At 39.9% G+C, this 18,982-nt stretch overlaps 1 protein-coding gene and 1 long non-coding RNA gene across 3 annotated transcripts; one reads left to right on the forward strand and one right to left on the reverse strand.

Annotated features, from left to right (window-relative positions):
- Positions 1 to 931: 931 nt before the first annotated feature.
- Positions 932 to 18,610, reverse strand: LOC111265178 (fatty acyl-CoA reductase 1). 2 transcript variants are annotated; one of them, XM_022841610.2, is made up of 8 exons: positions 16,374 to 18,610; positions 10,699 to 10,863; positions 9,173 to 9,334; positions 8,911 to 9,018; positions 6,407 to 6,577; positions 5,544 to 5,730; positions 3,459 to 3,690; positions 932 to 3,238 (listed from the first exon to the last, which is right to left on the reverse strand). In XM_022841610.2, exons 2-8 carry the CDS (start codon positions 10,768 to 10,770, stop codon positions 2,695 to 2,697), a joined length of 1,476 nt encoding a protein of 491 aa, XP_022697345.1. In that variant the 5' UTR covers positions 10,771 to 10,863; positions 16,374 to 18,610; the 3' UTR covers positions 932 to 2,694. The 2 variants fall into 2 exon arrangements, with proteins under 2 accessions (XP_022697345.1, XP_022697343.1); XM_022841608.2 differs by having other exon boundaries at positions 16,347 to 18,610.
- On the forward strand, positions 9,431 to 11,385 carry LOC147752851 (uncharacterized). The gene is made up of 2 exons (XR_015312967.1): positions 9,431 to 9,501; positions 10,398 to 11,385. It is a non-coding gene; the product is annotated as an uncharacterized LOC147752851 (long non-coding RNA).
- Positions 18,611 to 18,982: the final 372 nt, after the last annotated feature.

Genomic DNA, 18,982 nt, shown 5'->3' on the forward strand with positions numbered 1-18,982 from the left:
TTGAATTACATAATGATTGTCCACGAATGTATTCATTTAGCTATGATTTGTAAGTGTACTCAAGAGTGATTTTTTCTGGCTCGAACAAGATACGCCTATTATGCAAAAAATAAGGGGAATAACATCTTTTCAGTTACCTACTCCCGCTAGCCTACAAGAGTTCTTGAGCTGACCAGCACGAGAAGAAGGTGATTGTCTACAAGTATCTTAAGGTTCTTAAGAGTGTTTAATCACTAGATGCTCAAAAATGAAAGCTGCCTCTCGTTTTAGCAACTTCTGGTTCTAATTGAAGCTCACCTATGGAATGACAATGGAAGAGATCCCACTGCGATAATGATCAAGACATTGAAGGCTTTTGTCGCCAGGCTAGCTCACACATGGGTTTACTTGAGAAGCCATTGCTAAGCCTATACCAGGTGCTCTGTGGGTAATGCGAGAAAGATGGGCGTTTGGGCGCGATGATAATGTGATAAACTAACCTATACATCTCTCAACGGTCCCGACAATTTCAACGTCAGGCTTCATTGTGGTCATCTTCATGGGTGCAAAGATCGCGGATCTTATTGCTTGGAATACCGCAGATATAATCTCCCAAGATAATGGTTTCTTAGACATCCGAAATCGATAGAAACGTTGTTTCTCACAAGCAATTAATTTCTGCTGGGGTAACGCGTTCAAATGGGAAGGAGAACAGCAGGCCTGAAATAGGCCAGGATAGTTTCAATGAAGTGTGTTCACTTACGTCGATATACATTACGAGTACATTGACAGAGAACCACCCCTGACATAGCATGATACCAACTTATAATTGCTCTATCCATAGTTCTATCCAGTATGTACGCTACACTATATTTTACGTTGTACATAAATTATATAAGGAATTAAATGGCATATATGTGTGTACATGTGCTCGAATAAATACACAATAAAATATCTTTGAACATTTAAACTGAAAATTGTTTTATTTTCTGGAAAACGTCCACCACCTACCAATCAGTTTATGCAATCCCCTATGAACTTGTCGCTTTCTGGACTTTTAACTATTCTCGGCTATCCTCACTCTTTCCATAATCCGCATATTATTTTATTATTATTATTATTTATATGTTTATGTACAGAGAAATCTGGGTGAATGTCGCGAATTTCGTATTCGACCATTAACTAGCTAAGTGTTGCACTCAGCCATCTGTATACCAGTAATACTGCTACAAATGCTTCATTTCTTAGTAAAAGATAGTGCCGACAGCTGTCGGCATCCTTTCGAACTGGCTTTTTCTTCTCTTTCTGCCACTCCTTTAGTGGTTTTTCAATTTTCAGTTATGTTAGTTGTATCTCACATTCATGCTTGGCTGATATATATTTATGTCTGTAATCTTTATCTATTGTCTTTGCACCGTTGTAGATGGGTCTGTATATGTGTGTGTGTGTGTGTGTGTGTGTGTGTGTATGGATACGTACGAAATAGTATTTTATTCTCTCCTTTTGTTGTTAGTAGAAAATGAAAACAATGTAAAAAGGGACTGGCCATACGCGACAATGGATAATATGGATTCCGCTACCACCATTACTATCATCATCAAGGATTAAATGTCGTTGGTTAAATAGTTCATTGTAATTATAGGAATAATAAATCATATTGTTATTATTGGTTTTTTTTTGTGTTAGTCATAAAATAATAGCGTGACCGAATATTTTGTGCTGCGCAGTCCTTCTACGGGTCGGCGCAGGCAAAAAATGCCTAACGCACTTTCCAATATGGGACCCTAATTCGCTAGAGGTTGTAGATGCACAAGATATAACACGACGAGGTGTCAGATCGGAGACCAGTTGTATATGTATATACATGTTATAGTTAAAACAATACAGTCTCTCAGGGGCTTTTTCTTATATGTTTTTTACATCTCAGTTCTCATAGGGGGTTGGGATTATTTCGATTCAAAGCCACAAATAAAAACAAACAAATCCAAATTAAACGCTACCAGTATTACATCAATGGTAAGTTGTCTTCTTTTCGGATTCTGCGATGTATCAACTATTTCATCAATCAACTATATGCTAATGCTGAATCTATCAAGTCTTCACGACTAATCAATTACTATCATTCATAACGATTATAATAGTGAAATCGAGGATATATAAACAAGAATATTCGGCCACTGATGTTGTACTGTGTATTGTGAGGTTAAATAAGTTTCTATAAAAAAAAAATAAATAAAAAATTCCTATGCCTTTCTGGCCACTCAGCCGAGGGTTCCAACAATTACGTGCGTGACGTCATCCACGACCTATTGTTATTAAGTAATCAGCGTACTCCTGCCTTATGTATGAGAAGGCGCCCTCCGCCCAAAACCACGAAGCAATACAACGGAGAAGGTTAAAAGCATTAGATGCGTTGCTATTGATCCCGATTCTACCGACGTTTCGTTTCGTACCTGTCTACTTTTCTCGCTTTCGCAATTTATTTGGTGGTTCTCCTCTGAACCAAATGTGGTCACCCGCGTAATGTTTTATAACTGCGTTGCTCGTCAAGTCATCCCTGGCTACCCTTGTCATCGTAACATGGTTCCAGTATGAACTGATATGTTGGTTTTCGTCTTTCTATGCTAAGATGCTAAAAGGACTCCGGAGCGCCTGGACCATGCAGATGAGGGCAGTTGCAAAATGTCGATTTCACCGTAAAACCGCATTTGTTGTTTAGCAAAGTCCGGTCATTTCCGAGCAAGGTATAACAGAACAGAATGCCTTCCATGCTCCGACCACGAGCACCGCGTTGGTTACATAATTGATATATTTCATTCGGTTGAGATGGCGTTTGGCCTGGTCAAGGTTACCTATATCCTCTTTAAGTATGAACTGGCGAATGCCAAGGCAATAGTTGTGGACGTAGCTGGCCCAGTCAATGGTGTATACGTTGAAGTTGAACTCTTTCTGGTCGGTCTCGCTAAGATCATTGAAGAGCTGTCGTGTGTTATCATTATGGAAGCGCCATTCGTTTGTGGCAAAAAATTCAAGCAGCCCCATCGAGTTCGCTAGCCGCTCGTACAGACGCGACAGGACGGGTTTTTTGCCAGCACATCGTAAAATAGCATCTATCATGTGAGCGGGCACGTAATGTTCAAGAAATAGGCGAGCTTGGTGTAGAAGCTTGTTGGAGGTGATTCTCGGGTGTGGGTACCGCACAATTGAGGTTGTCGGATATTGATGAGGAAAATCAATTGACTGTTCCATAAATTCACGCCTAAAAAAAACAACGCAAATATGAATTGTCGTTGCTCCCTATAGGGGTTAGTGTTTGTGTTCCTGCCTAGTGGTTGCTTTGATAAATAGAAAAAAAAGCCGAATTGTGACCATTCTGCCTTACATCATGCTAAGAAAATCTTGTAGTACGATATTGATAACAAACTCCGAGACTATAACGTTTTGCCCAGCTATGTCATAGCCTGGCATTAAGTACTGACCACTTGATTGCGTTTTGGGTTCCCGATGTGCAGTTGTACACCCGGAAACCGTTCGAGGTACGGTGCGCAGCCGCCAACACAGTATTAGCTACGAAGTCAACTGGTATCAAGTCAGCCACGCAATCCAATTGTGTATATAGTGTCGTTAGAACACCTGTTCCCAGAGCGATCAAAAGCCCATTTGGTCCATTATAGTTATCCACCCAGCCTGGGAAGGGTTCGGTAGCGGCACCTAAGTAAGTCGCACATAAAATGATTAGGCTAAGGTTAAATTGCAGAAGATGGTCCGCCATTGTTTTCTAACTACTTCTTTGTTTTTCTTTGTTTGTTGTTTGTTAATACTTCTTTGTTTTCTCTTAAAACTTATTGGCGTCAATCCTCTGTAAGTTATCTCTGAATTTAGGTAAGGTCTACTGATTAGCACTTGGTGACTATTCCTGCAGAAAGTCTTGGTCTTAACAAGCGATTAACATGAACACTTCATATAAACGCCATCTGAAAATAACTCCAACAATTGTTTTTTTCATAAAATGGTATCCGTTAGGATGCTTTGATACAGATACATCTACATATATATACATAGACTTAAATGTTTCCTGGTGATGAATCAGCTGTCAGACTCAACGCTTAGTTCCTGAGATGTTATGCCCTAGTTATCACAAGAAGCCCCAAAAAGCCTGAAAGCCATTCCATCATATTAAAAGAACTAACATACAAATACGTTAACATAAAATAAAAGAACACTGCGAGAGAATCTTTTCATGGTATCGGCGGGAAGGTAAATCCAGTATTGATTCACATAAGTAAACAGAACCGATTGGTGGCGTACAGCGTGAGCACGGAACATCGCCGAGACACAGCTCGCGACATTCCCATTTTCCGTTCCATGTGTTTACGCCTGAACTTTGCTTTGGAATAGGAACAAATCAAATGCAATGGTCTTTTCTCTACGGGGCTGAAGATGGACAATGTTATCGCGAATTACGTTAGAGCCAGGTGTACATACCACGCTTATTACTTGGAAAGTTCTTGAAACAAAAACACATTCAGAAAGAACACTTGGCAGCAGGGACGGCAAGTTCGGATCGCTCATGCGGAGCAATGTTCAATGAGCGTTCTATAACCATCACTCGCTGTGGAACCCCAGCTGACTGAAGGTCAAGGGTTGGTTTGGCCACCTTTGCTCAGAACAGTTAACCCGCGGGTAGACATAACGACGGAGAGCGATAAAAATCGTTGCTATTATGACACATTTGCTCGTTCGAATTAATTATAGAAACTAAAAGCATCATACAAAAAAGTAGAATAAAACAGCCATGAACGGGAGCTGATATTTGCAAGTGCGCCTATATACGTTAGCCTCCGAGACAAGGAACAGACAAGGATGAAATGGCAGTATAAAGGTGCGCGTAGGTGTTCTGGGGTCAATATGTCGGATAGACGAAGTCTGTAACATATTTAGTTTGAGCGCAATGAGTTATTTAAAAATGCATCTTCTCCCCCGGGATAAAATACCTGGCTGGTAAATATTGTAGAAGATCACATTTTCGATGTCTTCCTTTCGAAAAGGCTAATATAGTTCTTCATCTAGCAGGTACTATGCGTATATGCAGAAAGTGGAACAGTGACTCTTAGTTTCGGCAAAACTTGGCTTATATTAAAGTCAAGTTTCATATCTTACTATAGTTTATGTAACAATCTGAAAGCTATATTGACAGCAAGACAAAGTACTGAATGGATGCAACAAGAATTAAAACAAGGGCTTGCTCCGCGCCCATGGAAATTTCAGGTCAGATCAGTCCGGGCTATTCAGATTATTAAATATATTTAAAATATGTTAGTAAACATAATGCAGACATGGGCTTTCCGATTTAAGATGATTACGTAGATAGACAACAGCATAGATCGATTGCGACGTTTAAATCGGTTAAGTTTGTAGCACTTACTTTTTTAGTAAAGGCGATTTATTTGCAGCAACGTTTCTAGTGACAGAACTCTCTTTTGCAAGGTTCATATAGATGCGATAATTACTCTACATATGCTAGGCAAAAAAGGATTAAAGCGAAAGATCGTGAATAATCAGACCTGTTATAATCGATGGACGAACGATAGCGACAGGTATCTTATCCGAATACTCGGCTACAAGGTTTTCGGCAAGAGCTTTTGTGAAAGTGTACGTATTTGGTCGTTCCTTTAGCAATTTAGGACAAAGGTGTTCAAGAAGATCGTCAGCCATCCAATCACACAACGACATCACTTGTCGCGGCTCAACCTGCAACAAGCAAACACAATAGTAGACAGCACAAAGATTTTATGCTACCTACAACTTGTTTAAGTTGGCTTTACTTTTCGCGGAACTTTACTGTCTGTTCGAGCAAAACAGTTTCAGGTTCTAGGTCTAAAACCTAAAGGTTGCTAAATTTGTACTACTTTGATTTCGTCGAGAGCCTAAATATATCTTAATGCGCTGACAGTAACTAGCGGAGCAGTCTCCGATTAGAAGGAACACAGCCATGCAAGGTAATCGCTCCGTACTCATGAAGTCCACCCGTGATACGATCACTAGGGAAAATCCTTATTCAGCGCTCTCGACGATGCCAGTTCAGACGCGAGTGAGTTAGGGGTCAAGGCCGAGATTAAATGGTACCCGCCGTATTGATTGCTCCTTTTACCGCTATTATATGATGTCTGTGATCATTCTTGATGCCGCTTGCGGTAGGGCTAGAAGCTATTTTATGAGGTCATTCGGGCTCTAATTAGATATCTGATATTTCTGAGATTTGGCTCCTTGTGATTTTCTCCTTTTGGGAAACAAGCCTAGAAATGGCAGAGTTGTTTATCTAGATGTTTATATGCGTAACTATTGCGATTACTTATGTATCCCGTTTGACTCCTGCTTACTACAAACCAACATGCAAGTGTATAAATACCTAACACGTTTTACTTACATCACAGGGGTAAACCTTTTCGTCGACCTCGCACATATGACAGTTTGAGTACGCCGTCGAAACATGCACGAAAGACTTCAAATTCTTCACTGTCGTAGCGAATTCGAGCACCTTAAATGTAGCGCGTAAGTTCATTTCGACGCTGTTACGCAGCGGTTCGGAAAATCGAACCTGGAGGATTCACAGATGACAGACATCCAACAAAGTCAACGAACAATTACAGACATTTTGTGCCATTATTCACTGGATAATTATTCTTTCCCTTTAATATATAGAAAGAGAGGGAAAGGCAGAGAGAGAGAGCTTTTGCTAAAAGAAGCCAGAAGCTCGTGGAATATAATATAGTGTATATATATAGAATATAGTGGGGTGGCTATGTTCTTCCAAAATGTCTATTCATCATACAGAGGTATTAAGTGTCTATCCTAAATCTCAGTTGCTTGCAAACAACATTAAAGCAATCTTAAATGATATTCGAATCGGATCCACCCACCGTGGGCTGGTGACCGCGTTGGGTGGGTCCGCTCTTGTTACGTTATGTCAACATTGTTATTCATTAGAAGAACGTATTGGCAAAACACGTTTCTCTCTTCCGATAGGAATGGTGACTACGCCGACTTATTTGAGGATATCACGCCACAAACCAGTTGATCAAGATCTGGTGACTTTCATATTTTATCTGATGTGCTATGCAATATAGGTGGCAATTCGGGTTTCTAGCGTGACCATCACGCTAATTACTATACCCATCCATGCTGGACATTCCTCCAATAGGTGATAGTACAGAACGTCTTCAGAGCATGTTCGACGGTAGACTTGAATCTTTAATTCGACTATATTTATTAAGAAATGGATTTTATATTCTAAACTTGCTAAACTAAAATTGCTCGATTCTTTACGTCATCATGATTTTGCACGAGGTAGCTTAAACCACCCCTCAGCGGTCTCGTCAATTATTACTAGTATAAAAATTGTCTAGACAATCGAATAAACAGAATACAACTTCAGGCGAAGCAAGGTGTTCGTTGGGAACCCACTCTTCTGTGTATTTATATAAGCTGTTTCCAGCTCTCCACAGCCTGAACAATGGGAGCGGCTCTTCAGTGACAAAACTGCCACTTCTGTTCTCTGTTGTAGTCGACATAGTCAGAACGACGACGAGACAGTTCATTGTGTGGTATTGTAAAAACGCGATATCGATAACGAGACAAGTTTCGCAACTTCCTGCTTTTCCAGCATTACTTCTCCTAACGAAGAATGAAGCTCGAGTGATAATTGCCCTTCCCGAGTTTTATCCTCTGATTTTTTCATCGGTTGTCAACTTGTGTAACACGTTCATGTGATCTTAGATGCTCCTTATTTTTACCATTGTAACCCGTACGCCGGTCAAGTTACGTTAGTGATTCGTGATGGTAATTAATGCTAAATTAGGAAAATTGAATGCGGGGCCTGCTGATAGTAAACAAATTGACTTCACTCGTGCGCGCTTTTTCTATAGAGAACTCGTATTTCTATTCGCTCATAGAGTAGTCAATATAGAGAAGCAGATGCGGGTTGATGGCGTTGGAAACTATACACTTCCCTCCGTTCGCTGTTGTTGCGTATACATGTGTAACGACGGAGCAGTCAGTGATTCTGGACGGTTGCTATAGCCCGTGACACAGCAGTTCGCGCCACACTGACGCTAAATGCGTTACAGTCAGTGTCGTCAAACGTAGAAGCAAATAAGAGCGTTACGTAATAACTTAAAACCAGCGACAGTCAATTCGTTAACTTGACAACAACGACTGTCTGTGTGCTGAGACGAACCGGGTTATTTTTGTCATCAGTTTAATCCTTGTTCTTTTCCGACTTTTCATCCAACAAACATCGATTTGTTACCAATCGAGAATTAAGATACGGAATCATTCGGGCAGTAAGTTATATATATCTTCATAGGATTTAGCATTTGAATCATCACTGCAAAGTAATGATTCCTTTTGTTTTTTTTTTTATTAGCCAGATAATTTATCGAGACCCTGTGCCAAAGGCAATGACCTTTCACCGATGTGTCGTTGACACTTGCTTTGAACCGACTCGACACAGGTATAAGGTTGAAATTGATTCCATTTACCGAATAGATAGAACCTATATAAATATATGCTATTGGTTTTACTTCCTAAAGCGCTATTTTTATTTACGCTGTTATATAAACAATTTGTTTTCGGGAAGGAAGATGAAAAACGTTTAGTTTTCTTTAGCCATCTATGAGTCAGCATTAATATGGGTCGCAAAACTGCTGGCCAACATAGTAACGTACTAAATCGCTTTCAGTTACGAACAAACAAAAAACTACGAAAATCTTACAAAGTAGCTGTACGCTTTTAATAATTCTTTAGGAGATGTGCTTTTTACGTAATTATCAAATGCGGATAGGACTATGAATAGAAAATTGATTAGATAGACATTGGGTAATGGGACGTGGGACATGGTAAATTGTCATGTACGCCAATAGCCTTACTCACCGATGCGGCAGAGTGTATTACGATGTTAATCTTCTCGCGGAGCATTTCCAGGTCTTCATTACGGAGTATTATCTCGTTCTTCAGTAGATCACCCGAAACGAATTTTACCTACATGGTTAGAAGCCATCATTACGGTTACGAAGGATTTACAAGCAAATCATAACTTTTCCACATGTCTTTCTATCACATAGGCATAGCATCTGTTTACAAACGAAGCAAAACAGTAACTCTTATCTACAGCTGTCTTTCCTCTCTCTGTTACCTTATTGAAGCACAAAGGATCGTTCTGCTGCAGGTGTTCAAAGAGTTTTTCTGCCAAAATTGAATGCAATCGTTCTGGGGCAGGAGTGCCTTTCTTCTCACGAATCAACACATAAATGGCCTTGACATTGGGGCAGGAACGCAGCAGTTTTTCCACAAGAACCTATCGCAGACAGAAAAAGCTTATAATTTATTTATTATTAATTAGCACACGGTGTTGTTGTTTCCGGTTTACTTTTCAATGTTTACACTAACGGTTTTTCGTTCGGATAACGAACATTCAATGAGGAATTTTTCGCCGTCGTTGAGAATATCACCTACATAAAGACTGTGCGTAGAAACCGCGTTCTTCAGAACTACAACATGAGCTCTGTGATATGGTCTATCGAGTAACATATTCGGTTGCAGTTGCTTCTTATTATTAAAATTGAGCTCTGCTACCGTGTTAAAACGAGAACTTTGTTTACTTTTAAGTGATATTTCTTTTTTCCCAAAAAATACTTTTTGCATTAGCATCTGTGCGACACCGTAGCGTTCGGTATACATAGCTTCAGACCGCTACCAAAATCGACACTTCCTAGAGAATTTAAAAAATCAGACTCTACATAAAAACGACCATCGTCTTACAACAAACTAATTGAAAAACTTGCCAGCCCTCTTGCCACTTTGCCACCGTTAGTTCAAATGTGAAGCACTGCTTTATGCGTTGAACTTATTCAACGCTTTGCAAATTAACACTATTGGTGTATATAGAAGTGCGTCTATATAATGTAATTGTTCAGAAAAAAATTATTCTAAACGCACGTTATATATATATATATATACACTCGTGTAGTACTTGCATTTCTTCCTTAGCCCAGGGAGATTTCCTAGCAAGTTTTTAAACACGTAGGAATCGTGAACAGTACGCTTTTATTTATCTCATCGTTTTCTATATAATCAAAACGTAACCCGTAACTTGGGTTGTGCATATGCCACATCTTCGGCGTTGTAGAGTAGATGCAGATACTAGGTAGGGCTTTTGAATGACTAAGTAATCAGTGACTGTCAGAAACCTTGTGAACTGAAAAAAACCATGAGCATTTAATACTAGTTTAATACATTCCCAGTGTTTACATATAATTAGCCTTCTTAACGCAGGCCTGTTACCTACCGATATGACGGCCAAATATTATAGTACATAGTAACTTTATAAACATAATAACTTTTCTCCAACTTATTTTCAGGGGTTCGGCTGAAGGGAATAACGTAAATTATTCTTCTTGTTTAAAGGACAGAAAAACAAATTACTAAGTACTTGAGTTCTGCCTGGAAATTTTGTTTCAGCTATATTGCAATAAAACGACAGATCCATTTGAACTAAAGCAAAGGTGAGGCAAAGGTGATAAGCAAAGCTGATTTTAGCACAAGATACTCGAAATCGACATTGAAGAACTGGCAAGCTCTGTAAAGATTCAATGTACAGTTATCCATTTACCAAAGCGGTCGGGATTAGTAAGTAGAAAAAAATAATACATTTTAAACTACCTTCCCAAGAAAACCGGATATCCCTGTAAGGAAGACACTCTGTCCAGCGAAGAACCCTGCGATCGAGGCCATCCCAACGTTAGAAGATGGCGTCGGATCGGGAGTGGCTGAAGAACTCCGTCGTTCTTCCACTCCTCTTCCAAGTTGCTATCCTCTTGAATCGTCCTGCTAAGCAGAAATGGATCTACTGTTTAGGTACAAGACAAATAAAACAGTATAATCCATGTTTAATAAGAACAATTGGAATCAAACATGAGACCTGATGAAAAATACTAAGTCTAGTTGTCACCAGGCCTTTTAGAAAACCATAAGCTATTGAGAAAGGCTTCACTGCCACAATTCGAAACAGGTTTTTTGTCGAGGCTCCGTCTATCTATTATGTTTAACTGTCACTCTATCTGTGGAATAGCCTTGCGTCTCTGATGCTATCCTTCGAAGTATAGTTCACACAGCTTTGCTTAATACGTCAATATTGTATCATGTCTAGCAATAATAGAACTATAGTTTCGTACAGCTCTTCAAATAATCTGCGTTCTTGCGTCGGATCCTCTAGAAGAACGGTGTCTTCTAGATTTGAATTTTCGGCTTATTGCCGCCACATAGCAGTGGAAAATGCAAAGGTCTATGGTCATTCAGTGCAACAAATGATAGTAGATAATAAACACGAGCTTTGTCCGTATCCCTCAAGCCTATTCGGTCTTCGTCTTCTTCTGTTTTTCGGACCCCACGAACCACTGGATTTGTTACAGTTTTCAGGCACGCCGTTTATTTGGTAGTCTTTCAGTGTAGTCAATCAAGCAACATGTCCGAGGCGACCTGCCAGGCTAAGCGACAACTAGTAGTACTAATGGACAATATGCTGTTTTCTGGGAACCAGTGTCGGACATCAACGTTTAGAAAAACTAATTTATCGTAATCCATCGCGACGGATTCGTTCCTACTTGACATTTAAAGCCAACAGAAACAACGACAGCAACTACGAACAGAATATCTTTTTATTTCGTTGTTCAAAGCAGAAAGGTACCATGATCAGACGGGGTCGCGCGGTTAAATGATAAGCGCCTGCCTATGTGAGAAGGTCGAACTTGCTTGGTCGATACGAGTGAAGACTTAAAGGAAATTGATGCTATACTTACTCCGCATTCATTTAATGAGCGTTCCGACTCGTAACGATCGCCTTAGTCAATATAGATTTAATAGGTGCTCATTAAAGAAGAGTGAATATAGTTAAGTATGTAATGGGCTGCCTTGTAAGAGTTGAGTTGTCTCTGAAATTATATCTGTGAGTCGATATAAAGCTGGACAACCTGTTTAATGCAAACGAGCTTCAGGGAACTTCAGAAACTGGGGCTTGAAAAATAATATAGCGATAGGTAAGATAACAGCAACATCCTGTATTGATAGAATTTCGAAATAGGCGTTTGGAAAAACCGTAGATTTACTTCCCAGTCGGTAGGTAGTAGCCACGGTCTGTTTCACTTTTATATGTGCAACTTCCGCTAACTCAGTAAGTGAATCTTTCACACTTAGGTGACTATATTTATACCATCGGTTGGAATGCATTTGTGATATAACATTTCTCAGGAATGTCAGATATCGTTAATAATAAAAAAACCTTGCAAACGTGGTTCATCGAACGTGTCTTGTCTCGCAACCCAAAGATACTGATCCGCCACGCAAATGACCGACCTTAGGATAACGATCGTTGACCGCCTTTGCAGATAGCGTGGAATCTTTCTATATCAGAATCTGTGCTCCGTGCGTCAAATTCACAATTTATTTCGGAATAATCAGTCTGAGAAAAGTCGGAGACGCAGCTGGCATTTAAAAAGCAGAGAGTTCTAGCGGGAAAAATATGTTGGAAAGCATTAACGAATCTAGAGCACTTATTATGGTTCTTTGCCATTTTCGTATATTCTTAACACTCGACAGCTCAAAAAAGGCTCTCATCCTTTAACGGGGTTACTCATGGATAACAAATTATTCATTGACTACCATAATTATTATGGTACCATTGTTTCACAGCAACTTTCAACTTTTAGTATTGCGCAATTGACCATTGCTAGTGAGGCTTACGTGCGTATACGCCGTTAATATTGATTATACTGTGCATAGAATTGGAAGTAATTAATTATGAAAAAAACAAACAGAGCGATAGTTGTCGAGTAAAGTCTTGTTCAAAAGCAATGCTCGCCCAAACACAATCCTTTGAGTTATAAAACACAGAATCTGTAACGCAGGGTTGTATTTACAGAACATCACGACAAAAGAAGCCAGCTGTTCGATTGCCTGAGTGAACGTGTTGCATAACTTCGAATTTAGGTTTGTGCATTTTTGCTAAAAACAGCGGAAACTTCGGAGTAGGCAAGGTCCGAGGTAAACAAGTCGTGCGAGCGCTTCTATTGCAAATAAAAAACGATGAAGCACTGCAATATGCGCTCAGATTGTTCATAGGGCTTCGAATCAGATACACGAAGATATAGAAAGTGGCATTATCTCAGCGATTCTCTAGAACGGGAACGGAAACGGAAGGCATCATTCTTTCCGCGTCTCCCGATCGAGTCCTGGTTATCTTTTTTTGGAAAAAATATCGTGATAGTAGTTACGGACTTCAAGGTACGGACTTAAGGACAAACGGACACTCTAAAGCTCTATTGGTGCCGAAAGGATTTTTAAAAACATAAAAAAGCGATGTTTAATATCGTACGCTGCGAAATACTACATCTACATAGACATGTGAAAGTGGTAAATCCATTTCAAAAGCTTTTAGCGTCGGTCAGTTCCTGTCGTTTAAAGAATTTACGCATTCAATTTAAATATGAAACACATTACAATGAGTGTAATTATAGGTATTGGATATATAGATACTAGCGGTCAGAGTCAAGAGTGCGCGAGCTTTCGGAAGCCTGGCGTCTTTCGTAGCAGATGTTTGACACTACCACAATCGTAGAGCTATCAGAAATTATTGCAGCTATATAAATACATCGGAAACCGTCAGACAGACTAGAGGAACAATGCAGTCAGTTTCATACTCTGATTCATAGACAGCAGACATTCTGTTATTCATTAAACGAGTTAGCCATTGTTAGTTTTTGAAGTAGAATACTGTTTTTGAATACTGAGTATAGTATCGGTGATGGCAGATACATTCCCAAAATCGTTGTTATTCCACCGATATCTCTATACAAAACAATATTAATGGCAACTAAAAAAAAGTGCGCTTCCATCGCGGCCAGATCCGCGGCTTGAGCTGCGAAAGCCGACGTACAGTCAAGCGGTTTCTAATCAAGTCGATATAGCGCAGAAGTCCAGAGGAAGGGTCCCTAATTGCCATTTTGGTAAGTAATAAGTAAAGTAAGATACGATAACAATCCGCGTGTGACACATGACGACTCCTTCTGAATTTATCGTTTGTCGATTAATAATGTCACTCAGCGAGGCTCAGAAAAGCCGCCAAAACGATAGTGGGGTCCGTGTTGCTCTTGAAGAACAGAACTTTTTTTGGTCACGTAAACCGTTTACGCTAAATGGGTTTTCTGATGTGTGCTGATAGGGAATTGGCCTATGGGCACAGCACTTTTTAAACGAATGGTTCAAGCTTTTATGATGCTTTAAGAAATATCGAGGACATCCGAAAAACTCACGTAGCCGGTTGATCGACATCGGCAGTCAGCAAAAGCGTTGAAGTCGGTGTAGACTGCACTCTCACAAGCGTAATTCTGCGCACAGGAAGGTAGCAAACAGCTGCAGAAAAGCCGTAGGAAAAGTTACTTCGTGTTTAATTTTCATGTTCGATCAGTTAGTTGTGAGTCTGCCGTATTACGGACGCGCCTGCAAGGCCAGCTCAATGACGAGTATTAGACACACACACTTTGCGATGCTTTTTAGGTTTTTTGACAAACAACACAACGTATACATAATATAGCACAAAACAATTGGACCCACAGGGATTGATCACAGCATTTCTAAAGGTGATACTAGGACGTTAAGCGAATACGGATTTAAGTATATAGTATTATAATAATTAGTCAGTCGTGAGATTTCGTTCAGAAATTGTTCTAGAATACCTTTTAGTATTAATGCCTTCCGTAATTGATTCAGCTTCAGTTAGGATCAAATTTACATAATTAAGCGTCAGCAATCGTTCTCACTTTGAGCAAATCGCGAAACAGGAAAAGCCGTGTTTGTTGAGACAAACGCGAACGATATCCCGGTATCGATTAAAGAACCTCTATAACGAAGCACGAAACAGGAACGGCAGGATTTTTGCAGTTGCATTTAGCCGTTCATGTACTAGATTATTACACACGATATATTTCGAATATACATTTCGAGTGGTTTAGAAATTATTCTATTAGTTCTATGTTGAAATGACAGCGTGTTAAGTTTTAGCTGTCATCAAACAGATTGCCCAATCTAATTCCTTGAATTCGCTTCGGAGGTCCGCCGTCAAAAGGAAGATAATGAAAAACGCGTTTTGGCACAGAATGTAAAGCGAGATGTTGCGGGAGATGCACTGAATTTCAAATAACGTGATGAGCGTACGTAACACTTCTGGAAGCATCAGTCGCCCAGTTCATCCGTCAGTCGTTTATATATTGCGCTGAATTTAAGAAATTGACTCGCTCACATAACTCGCGCGCCCCAGGCAGCGAGGCCATAAGTCAACTTCCATCTTTTTTTTTTGAATGTAAAAAGTTTCTCACACATTGGTAATCAGAAGAAGCCACGAAATAGTATAAAGCCCAGAATGTTATGCCATCTGCCTTGTCGAATAAGATTCGGCTTAAGTGGCAGAAAATATAGTTTGTTGATTTAATCCCTACATGTCCGCTACGAAGCTAGAAGACATTAACGATGATGTGAACTTCAAAAAATGCCAATAGCAAGCTCAGTAAAGGAGTCCATATAAAGCTGCAGGTGTTGGTTGAATGATTTCCTTTGACCCCATTTGATGTATTGATCTAGAATTAATTATGTGTCACCTTTGTACCACAGACATAATGACATATGTCTTCATCGAAAGGGAATCGTTCACGTGCTGTACGACAGTACAGGTGCAAGCTTGAGCTGTCCAGCTCGTCACCTGACGTCGTTAGAAGAAAGCCCGCAAGTAAACAGGTAAAGACACAGTAGCACCTACAGATGAGACTTTTTCGTTCGAATTTTCCGCCATGACTTTGGTTAGTGGAAAGTCAGTACATCGTTCGTTTTGTCGTAGGTATCTACCTATGCTATGATAATATCTGTGATGAGAATTTACGTTTCTTAGTTATTGGTTGCAGTGATACATGTATATATATATATATATATATATGTATATCTAATGTATGCATGAGATTTCAAACAGCCTATCTAGCACTGCTAGTGATAATGCCTGAGCGTAACTGTTCAATTAACAACCTTTCAAAGACTATCTTTTTCACGAGTGAGCGCAGACATGCAATAGTAAATTGAAATCTCTAGTGCATTGGAAGTTTGCGTTCACTCAGCCCGAGCGGGGTTTAAAGTAGAGATGCGCGACAGCAGTACGCAATGGGTATAGATAGGAAAAGCAGCAGGTAAGACAGTAGGAAAAAAACGTCGGGGTCGATGTAGATATGCACATACAATTACTCCCAGACAAGCAGGCAAATAAATCGATCTACCTTAGGTAAGTTCCAGGGAAGACTTACTGCTCACACAGAACATAGAAATAGAGTACGCGCGGAAGCACAAGTTGTTTTGCGTCGTCTTTTTCGCCACCCGAACACGATCGTACGCGACGCGCACCACAGATGATAAGCTCTGACTAGCCACTTCGAAATGGAAACGGTATGATATTCGTAGATAAATAGGCAACGCTCTTTTATACAGTCTGTGTCACTTCGAATGGTGGTTCAACATGTATGTCGTTAATACATCGAGGTTACGCCTTGATAGATGCCAGACAAGGTAATAGGATGACAAGAACTTTCCCGTTCTTCGTTCATTGCTCACAATGTGGTAATCGCCTTGAGTTTTTATGTGAAAATAAGAGTCTTATGGGTTCGATCCGCACTATGCCTGCTTGTCCACCGCATTCGTCAATTAGCAATTGCCTAATGGCTAATGTGTGCCTTGTGCGTTTCCCTGACGGCTTCGAGGCCTCGCTCGTTCGCCTCCTGAACAGCCTCCCAAGGGGGCAGCGATGGCTAAGCGTGTGTGGGAGAGAACGAGAGAGAATACGGAGCGGCCTCGATGCGCGAGTACAGTGGTGAGCGGGTTACGGGGTTTGGGAGAGGGTCTAGTCTGCGCCTACACTACACGCGCCCACAGAGCACACAGCCGCGCCGAAGGCGGGCGACAGACTGACCCGTACGAAACAACCTCCTCAACTCAACTTCAGCAAGTCTGCTGAAATTGTTCGTCGTTGTTGCGCGGAAGACTAGTGAGAAGCAGAGCAGACAACCGAATTGGAAAGGGCGGGCTCCCGATACCGAGCCGAAACCGTAGAGGGTGCTAGTGGTAGTTGTCAGTTTTGTCCGTCTGCCTATCTCCAAAGAACAGATTAGAAGATCCTCGCTATATACAGCTTGCTGAGTATGAGGAACTGCACGGCCAACAAAGCAGGGACTTCGCTGTCTATGGCTATGGTGGTTTGCCTTTAAAAGTCAGCATTGAAAGTGAGAATGAAGGGACCAGACCTGTATCTATTTCTGGAACTCCTTATAAATGGTGACATTTGTAGTATTATTAGTTTTTGCATCTCGATGTTATCAGGTTGTGCGTTCGTTACGATTGGATTATGAAGCACTAACAGCCAATAATGGGCATCGTTCGTACGGATCAAGATTTAAGTCGTTAATCCGATGCGTATGAACTGATAAACGTTCTTATGAGTCTACTCAGATTTTAACAGGACCGTATATTATATTTAATCGCAAGCAGTTTTATAAAATAACGAAAGGTAGACCACTGACTCTGGAGACTAATTTTTACATTTGTGTACAACAAAAAAACTAAGTGAAGAAAATTTAAGTTTATTATGCGCCTCCTGGTTGTTCCGATGTGAGCTGCTATAAGCCGAAATGTAAAATAGGTAATTGCGAAGCAGGTGCCTTCTTAGTCACTCTATTTAATAATAAAAATATTTCCTGCAACAAAACAGAACATGGATATTATATAATATTATCAATAACAATACTTAAAAAGTAATCGACAGAGCCTTTTAAGAATTATTTGAATTCACCTTAGCAATAAAATTACCCAATCTCTTTATCATGTTATAATATGTCGTAGAAATAGATCTTGAACAGCCTACGATTCGGTAGATTACAGAATATCTCAAATTGTCTCCAATAAAACGCGTACGCTACGGAGCAATACTATATAGAAAAATACCTAAATATATTTAATCGCGATTATAATTATTTCAACAAGCACGAAACGACAATGTGTCGCGTGTGCTAATTCAATTTTTATATAAACATAGTGGTATACGTTTTAAACGAAATTATGTGTCAATTCTTAGTAAAATGACGTTATACTCTCATATACGAGAAACGCTTTTTAGCGTTTTTTTTTTTTTTTTATTGAGCATTGATGGCCGTTAAATATGCAAATATATGTGTAGAAAACTGCCTTATCTCTCAAAAATGTCAACATCAAAATATCGAAAAAAAAAAAAAAAAAAAATCAATAGATTAATCAAGTTCGATTGAAACTGATCGAAATCATGGTTCGGTAGGGCTGAATAAGACGCTCTGAATAGTATAACAGTACTGTAGTGAATCCGAGTTATGCACGTAAGTACCTTTGTATTTTGGGCCGCTGGGTAATTTATCTGCCTAGCTGGTCCTGCGCTCTTCGGGAGCGCGGAAGGAGTGCGTGAATTTAGCAAACGCTGCTTGACGCTGCCGGATGCATAGGTAGAGATGAATGATTCGACAACAAATCTACATACGACAAAGTTATTGTAAGGACATAACTTATAGGCATAGGTTGCTAAGAAACTTTGTTTTGAAATTTTCAGACATCAGTCTTTTTTAAAGTTTGCGAGTTTCCGAATGTTAAGGCCGAATATAGCTGACATATAATATATTATCCAAATGAAAGAGCACTGCAAATATTAAAAGGTTAGCTAATTTCACAACGTTTCAATAGAGAACAGAGTTATAACTGTCATCTACGATTAATAGTAACCCCGAGGATGTGTTATGGTCACCGGGGCCAATATGATCTGGGTGCTGTTGTACTGCGTAGTAGAGTTTAGAGTTGTCAACATCAACAAGATTCAAGGGCAGCCATAATTCATAACAAAAAT

Source organism: Varroa jacobsoni, unplaced genomic scaffold (assembly GCF_002532875.2).
Source record: "Varroa jacobsoni isolate VJ856 unplaced genomic scaffold, vjacob_1.0 scaffold_941, whole genome shotgun sequence".
NCBI lineage: Eukaryota > Metazoa > Arthropoda > Arachnida > Mesostigmata > Varroidae > Varroa > Varroa jacobsoni.

Excerpts from the sequence above, each read along its gene's own strand:
- LOC111265178 (XM_022841610.2), bottom strand. The coding sequence starts at position 10,770 with ATGGCCTCGATCGCAGGGTTCTTCGCTGGACAGAGTGTCTTCCTTACA. Across the intron at positions 9,019-9,172 it reads ATCCTTTGTGCTTCAATAAG|GTAAAATTCGTTTCGGGTGA; the intron begins GTAACAGAGAGA and ends CTAACCATGTAG. Across the intron at positions 6,578-8,910 it reads TAATACACTCTGCCGCATCG|GTTCGATTTTCCGAACCGCT; the intron begins GTGAGTAAGGCT and ends TGAATCCTCCAG.